This window comes from Centruroides sculpturatus, unplaced genomic scaffold (genome assembly GCF_000671375.1).
Source record: "Centruroides sculpturatus isolate CEXI.00-Female unplaced genomic scaffold, Cexi_2.0 scaffold243, whole genome shotgun sequence".
NCBI lineage: Eukaryota > Metazoa > Arthropoda > Arachnida > Scorpiones > Buthidae > Centruroides > Centruroides sculpturatus.
Window position 1 is genome coordinate 782947 of NW_019384457.1, and position 8446 is coordinate 791392.

The window sequence follows — 8446 nt, forward strand, 5'->3', positions numbered from 1 at the left end:
TTTGCGTTGAATTTTCATCGATGTTAAGCCTAACAAAATTTTTTTTAAATAATAATCGTCGCTATTGTACCGTTAAAAATTAGAAAATTAAGCCTCGTTTAAATACTGGATCCCTTTCATGGTCGAATGAGTGTTGCCAGCTAAAACACGTAAAAATAATATTAAAGTAGCCAAGACATAGCCAAATATTGTAGCGCCACATCACTAGTGGACATTTGAAATTTACCGACTAGGACGGTCAGTTAACCGAGCTGTCGGTTAATCGGGGGTCGGATAATCGAGGCTCTACTGTAGAATCGTTCTTAGATTATGTACAAAAGTTTTGAATAGTAGTGATTATAATATCAAACATATCATTATTTCTTTACTTTACAATAATTCAAATAACATATGGATTTTTCACATATCCATAAAAGATCTACTGTATTGAAGTCACAAAAATAATATTTTCTGTTTTATTTCTATTGACCTTGAAACCTCCAATTTTCAAGGCCAATGGAAATATAACAGCAATTATATGAACAATAATACCCTATCTACAGCCTGAAGAGCCCTATATAAAATCCAATAATGTTACAAAGCTTTGGGTACATCAACTATACAACACCCAATCAGATGGCATTTTAAAGAATTAAAATTTTACATTGGATTGCACGTGTTATATTCAAATTTTTTAAAAACCTGAAGTTAGTTGTTTTAAAATGACTAAATAAAAACAAACATTTTCAAAGTAAAAGTTAAGGTTATAAACTGATGGATTTTTGGATTTTTCAGCGTGTTTAATTTAATGACATCCAGTTTAAGGAGATAATTATTAATGTTAATGTAAAAATATTGAGACTAACATTGAAATTCCTGAATCAGTCTGATCACTTTGGAAATTAATAAAGTAAAAAAGTAAAAACTTATCAAATAAATTATTGTCTTCTCTTTAAAAAAATCTTGATAAATTTATCTTATAAGAATGATTTTATCCTTACTTTAGATTGCCATACTAAACGATATGGATATTTCCATTCCAAACGTTCCATCACTCGTAAAACTGTTGATGCTACCTCTATAGAATATGTATCACCTCTATTTACAGCCTAGAAATAAAATTAATAATTAATAAAGCATTCATCAAAATAAATTGAAGATACTATATTTTACAGCATATAAGCAGAACTCTAGGATACAGAGCAGAAACAATAACAGGATGTCATTTCAGCACAGAATATTTACGAAATATTTAGTGGGTTGGATTGATGGAATAATGCAATGCCAAATTGCATTGGGCAATTTGCCAAAACGGTGCCTCCTGGAAGGACTTTCTATGGAAAATTGGTCCCTATTTAAGTGTTAAAAATATGAAAAAACCCAGAAAACTCTACATGGCCTGCCTTTGGTGAGACACAAACCTGCAACCAATAGCCAGTGTTTAAAAGTATTTAGTGTATTTAAACCATCATATGTCTTTGGCATTTGCTCCAATTTTTTTTAGTATATTAGAATACACTAAAAAATTTAATATATTTAAAAGAGAAGAATTTAAAAGTCATTTACAATTAAAATTTACCATTAAAATACTCTTCTACAAGAATACATACAAAGACTGCATACCTATAGCAAAAAATAATAATAATAATAATATTGTTTAATTAATAAACAATAATTATTTTCAAGAGCTGGACTAGATTGAGGTTACCTGTAGCCTACTAAAGGCTGTTTGAAAATTCATTAGCCTAAGGGTGATCACAATTTCACACAAGATACAGGGCAAGTTTTGAGCCAATTTTTTTTTTTCGGACGAAAGTTGCATCTTATATGCCATAAAATATGGTAAAATTAATTATACAGTTTTTCTACAAATTTAATAATTTTAATTTGTTACAAAAATTTTCCAAAATTTAAAATTTACTTTCATTGGAGAAGAATGAGCTGAGAATAATAAAACCACATTCTCTCTTGCATCTTTTGGAAATTTTTCTAATTCTGTACAAATAAGCTGAGAAAACACCTGAAAATATTTATAATTAAATTAAAATCATTACAAAACTTTGTTTATTCAAAATATTTTCTTACTTCTACTAGACCCAAATTCATTGGCCAGCGATCAATAAAACTCCATTTTACTTTTGATAAAAAATTTTTACTGTGATAATAGCGATACATTGCATTCAAGCTACTACCACTAGTGCTGCAACTATATTGAGGATATTGAGAAAATGCTACCATTCTCATAGGACCTTCTCTGTAAAACATATAACAGTTAATTTTTTGACACAATTATTTCAATTTTTATTATTTCAATTTAAAATTATTTATTAAGTACCAGTTTAGAATATAAAAATTTAGTTTTTATATGTAATCTCTTTATTTACAGCATTATTTTTCCTGTTTGATACATCAAAACATAAATAAAAAAACTCTGAAATTAAAAACAGATATATAATATTTTATTTATGATGTTACTATTAAAAATAAAAATAAGAAAAAAATAATAATATTCTTTTTTTATATAATATATCTAAAACTGCTTCTAAATATCTACTGTGCAAAAAATAAAAGATAATATTAAGTATAAATAAATTACTAAATTGTTGGGCTAATATAGGGGTTATTCAAATATGGCATCCACACTGAAGAGTGAAATATGTACAAATTTGGTGACAGATTGTGACAGACCTCCTGTCATAGTAAAATGATAATATCTTAAAGATTCTCAAAAATTAACCCATTTGAAATAATTTTTTTACCAAAATCACTATGCAAAAGAATTTTGACCAAACAGCACAGCAAGTTCTTGTTTATTCAAAATAGTTATACTTTACTAGAAATGCTATACTAAGTATGCTCTGTTGGAAATGCTCTAGTAGAACTTTTAATATAAAAGATAATGGTACAATTTTACCTATATTCTTTATCTGTAATCTGTACCTGTATAGATTACAGATAAAGATACAGTATTACCAAAAGATATATCAGTATATAACATATTATCTTTAGCTAAGAGTTACTTAGTACAGTGTAGGGCCAGTAATCTGCAAATTCGCTTAAGCTGTGCAAAAAGCTTGTATCCCAATTTGGCCTCTCAAACACTCGAGACAGGTGTTGACAACTGTCATTTTGGCATTTTGAATGTCCATCATTGATGTGCTATGCACTATCGCAAATTAAGTATTTAAATGCTGGCTTATAACTTCAAAGAAGTATTATAACTTCAAAGAAGTATTTATAGAAAATTAGTCTTTTATTTATCAATAAACAATAAAATAACTTACAATGAAATTCAAATACAGTATTAATCTGTTTTATCTACGCCGAGTATCAGCATTATGGAGGCCGCCACTGTAACCGATTCACACCATACAATGATACAAAGTTAATCCGTGGTAAATCCACAAAAAATCGACTCATATTTAAAGTGTAAAATAAAATGTTTTAAATGTATTTGATATGTTTTGTTATTCTTAAATAATAATTTATTATTCATTTCAAGACTGTTAATCAAAAAACATTAATTTTTTCATTATTTATTGTAATTTATGCATTATCAAAAAATATTTAAGCCGTGGACCACCTAAGCTGTGGTTAAGCAGTTTGGACTCCAATCACCACTGCTTAATGACCCTACATTGTACAATGTCATCAGACTCTTCTGTGGTAAATCAATAAATTTTGTTTTTGTTTTTTCTAGTATCTATTTTTAAAATTAGCCTTCCCTTGGCAGGAAATATGAATAAATTAATGTACTGTAGATCTGTTTTACAGAAATATTTAATTTTAATACCAGACCTAGTGTGATATCAGCATTGAGGTGTCTAAAAATTAGTGACAAAAAGTAGAAGAGAGGAAGTAGTCAAAAAAAGACTTAAAACTGGTGACATCATATTTGAATAATCATATATCACTGGTCACTTCTAAAGAACCAAATTTCATAAATATTTTTTATAATAAAATACAATAATTTTATATTATTATTTTGAAATAAGAAATAAATTTTATAACTATTGATGAGTAATGATATAATAATAATGAACAGTGTTACATTAACTTCTTCAAGTAATAATATATTCATTACCATTTTTCATAACATAATAAGGAGAAACAGAATTTTTTTGATAAATATGTTATTATAGAGAAATTGGCATAATAAATGATACAAGTCTCTTTATTATAAAATTTTATAAAAAAATTCATATTCATTACTGGATATTGTTTTGTTCTAACCTTCGATTATTCATAAGTTCTGCATTTTACCAACTTCAGTTTTATCAATTGAAGAATTTTCTTGAACTGTTTGTTTTGTTAAGTTACAGCAATGCAACACTTCGGGCTATCTGCATACTGGGATACCTTCCAGGAGGTCTTTTTAAATTAAAGGTAACTGACCTCTATTCAGGTGCAGAGATGTGGAGAAAACCTGGAAAACTCCATGTGGTCAGTATGTCCTGGCAAGGCAAGAACCCATTTCCTGATATTCAGGAAATGGAACCTCATGGCCACTGATGGGCCTTTCTTAAACTGATTGATGAAGGATACCTAAATGGTATTTTTACTTGTAACACCAAAGTAAACCACTGCCATATGCTATCAGGCTAATATTATAGCTGTTATTAGCCCAACAGCATATGGCAGTGGTTGGCTTTGGTATTACAATGTATCAGGTTTAGTAGAACTGTTTGTTTACTTGTGATAGGCATTGCACCTAAAAGTTGGAATAGTTGGTTTTATAAACAAAAAGTTTACAATTTATAAGTTAGTCCATCACCCCTGTAACTTATAAATGCTTATATTTTGTATAATCATCATTGTTTTATTACTTGTAGTTTGAGTCAAATATGTGACTTCTTGTAAGACTTATAGCTTATAATTTTTATGCAATGGAGCCCAGATGGCTAAGATAATAAAAGTATCAGCTTGTTACTTTAGGTTTGAGTCAGGATGGGAGCCTCAAATTTTCATGGATGGTTTATGCCTTGGACATGCCAATTCTGTCTATCACCACCATCTGACCATGCCCATTATGAGCATGGTTGCCTCATGGTGAAGAGTTGTGTAAAGTATTTTTTTTTATATTATTATTAACAAGATGTATTAAATTCCGTAAGCCTGAAAAATATCAAACTATTTAAATTCAAAATATTCCAAAATCATAGGTCAAACAATTTATGTACAGTCAACCCCCTATATCACGGCGAAAAAATTGCAACAGTATTTGTACAAACATGCTAAAAAAACGCCTATAATTCTGTAAAACATCATCACTGACTCTTGTCTCGAAATTATTGGTCGATATTGCACAAACCATTGAGTTTAAACGAGCAGTGGTCCTACTAAAAACCATTTATAATTTAACGTCCATAAAAATTATATTTATATTAATGTTGTCTCCAAGTTCAGTGAATTTTTCGCAAAAAAAAATAATTTATCAGGAAGCACGTGAGCACCATTCAATGACAATCTCTACGACAAAAACAAGCTTAAGCAATGGTGTAGTCGAATGGTGCACGCTCGGTAAGTAATCCTACAATTATTTGTTTATAGCATAGTTTATATGGATTATTCCCAAAAAATTATATGTATTTTGGAAATGTTGAGTTGAATTAGTCTAGAATCAATTAATTTTATGGAAGAAACCTTTCAAACAGCCATAGTCCGTAATGTAGTGCTCCGCCACTTATTGGTTGTTGTTAGTAATGTATGTGAATATTATTTGTATAGTTAATATTCTTTGTACTTAGCATAAGTTTATTATGTCACACTGTATTGGGTTTTCTTTGTGTTTGTCGTCCGTTTGGACATGTGTCCTCCTTACTTTGTACCTCCCTCCTTTGTGTAAAACCGGACCTCTGGATTGGCTACCCAAGAGGTTACATGAGGGTAGCAAGCCAGGGTATAAATAGCAGGTCCACGTGTGAGAAGACACCTTTTTTTCTTTCCTTTGGAGGAGTTCCATTTGTGAGAGTTTTTGATCAGCGCCATCGAGGAAAGTCGGAACCAACCAGAGTGAGAAGGAAGATTCGTTCGAACATCGAGAAAAGGGAGATAGAACCAAATCTCAAGTGTGGTATACATGGAAAGAATAGCGTGGACAGAACAATTAAGGAAGATAGAGTACCCGAGGTATCGATGGAAGCGAAGATTTTCCCCACGTGCAATAGCTGTTGGTCCTATTTCTGATTGTTTAAGTGCCAGATTTCCAGTGAGTAGACTGTTATGAAAATTCTTTATGTGTTATTGTAAACGAGTACGAACCTTGTTATGCTACACGAATAAGGGAGAAGGAGAGTGAAGGGATGAGGGATATTTGTATTCGGGACACGTGACTGTGTAATGAGAATTTTTTTCTGAGAGTTCACGAGCCCTCAGTAGTTGATCACTGAACCCTTATTGAATAAAGAGATATTTTGTAAGCTGACTAATTGTGTGTGTTAACCTGATAGGCCTCGGTCTAGTCAGAGACCAAATCAGTAAACTGCATACGTGCCGGGCTGTGATTGGCTGGACTTGTAGAAAATGGATTCATAAAAACTGGAACGTATCTACCGTGTTATAAGAGGGTCAATTGTATATGCACCAGAAAAAAACAATTTTTCAGGTGCAAAAAAGTTTAAAAGCTGCGAACTGTACAGTATATATTCTCACACTTATTAGAGTTCTGATTATCTCATGCAAACTTATTTATTTGTATCAAGTTTGATGTATAAATTTATTTAGTACACCGTTATCAGCATGATTCAACAGATCATAAGACACGCTACATTATAAACAGCAGATAAATATTAAATTTCTCAACTAAATAAAATCTTTATTAAATTATTCAAGACGTTCAATAAAGCTTATAACAATCTAACCATGTTACAAACTTAAATGTAAAGTGGCATAAGTGCTTAAAGAAAAGCACAAATCAAATGACAATATATATTGGGAAGATTAGAAAAGTTTGAGGCATTACAAATTCATTCTCATATGTTGGAATCTCAATATTGTGAACTGTCACATTCTCATCTATCTTTGTGAATTGAAGAAATGAAAATAATCTCATTTGTTTATTAGGGACAAATTCATAACTAAATTTATATATTATAACAATGTCTTCTTGCATTGACTTCCATTCTTAATAAATGAATGCTTAGCACAGTATGAGATTTGTGTTCATCCCAATCTTCTTACTTTCTTGTTGTAAACTTCTGCAAATTTTTGTGTTGGAAAATTGAAATATGTAATAAGTTATTGATTCCATTAAATAGAAGAGAGTAATTTCAGAAATGTTTTGTTAAGTGATACAGTGATTACTATAGATAACTATTAAAATATGTAGCAGTATGCCATATATTATGTATATTGTATAAATTTTATCATATTTTATTCTAATCTTTCATTGTCCCTTTTGTTCTTGCATACTTTTTGTTTCCTTATTCCGAAAATTTTTGACCAAACCAGTGGTGTGCCATCATTGGAAGCGATGGATGCGCCGCTTCCCATGTATTTTCTAAAAAATAAATACATATTAATTTTAATTATATGAAAATAATTGCACAATATTTTATTATAACCGCATTATGTATCTTATTACAAATTTCTATATTACATGTGAGAAAAAAAGATAAGATCGCTATTGTATATTAGAATATTAGTGGTGGAGTGGAAGCACTGTATTGTCAGCATCCAAAAAGCCAGATTCGCGCATGCGCTTTATAGAGCACCAACCTCACCCGGTTTAGCTGGTGGAGGCCTAGGACCTTGGGTGGATGCTGCACATATACCGTATCCAATTCTATCCAGGATCAGTTCTGGGCTGTTAGCCACCTGCCTGCTAGATATTTGGCTGCCCTCGCCCGATTATGTGAATCAGAGTAGATTTATAACTTAACCCAACTGATAGGAATTTACTGGTATGTTTTTATAATAGTTCTGTATAGTTGACAGAAGTTAAAAAAAATCCATTAAAATATTTGATATATTTATTCTGCTTTCCGATTTTATATTACTCACGGATTTCAATATTAAACCAGTGATATTACGATTTCATATGTCTCATCTATAAGGGATGTAGAAAAAAACATGTACAATTCTTGTATAATGTTAAAAAATTAACTGTTACTTTGACAGCATCATTTACAACTAAATTTAATGAATAAGAGGATGCACGAGGTACAGAAAAAGCTCTAGAATTTATATTTCTTAAATTTACGATTTATGTATCTGTTTTCATAAAAATTTGTCTTTCCACTTTTTTCCCGAGACTACAAATTTTTTAGCACAAAGTAACCGGTTTCGACTTATTTCTACTTAAGAAGTAGTTAAATAATTAAGCGATTAGGGAATTGGGGACATAAACAAAACCCTGACGAAAGAGCCGGAATATTACTTAAACAAAAGCTTAACCGAACCAATCTATAGCCGAGTACAGTGGGGACTGATTTCTTCGAAATACTGTATTAGATGTAATAAAGACAGA

At 30.5% G+C, this 8446-nt stretch overlaps 1 protein-coding gene across 1 annotated transcript in view; it reads right to left on the bottom strand.

Annotated features, from left to right (window-relative positions):
• LOC111620701 (ferrochelatase, mitochondrial-like) overlaps positions 1-8446 on the bottom strand; it is a gene marked incomplete at its 5' end in the record, with an annotated part of 16600 nt that overhangs the window by 4516 nt on the left and 3638 nt on the right. Inside the window, 3 exons of the mRNA XM_023362690.1 lie at positions 981-1088; positions 1901-1999; positions 2065-2233. Coding sequence (XP_023218458.1) covers positions 981-1088; positions 1901-1999; positions 2065-2233 — 376 coding nt within the window. The remainder of the gene's footprint in view (positions 1-980; positions 1089-1900; positions 2000-2064; positions 2234-8446) is intronic.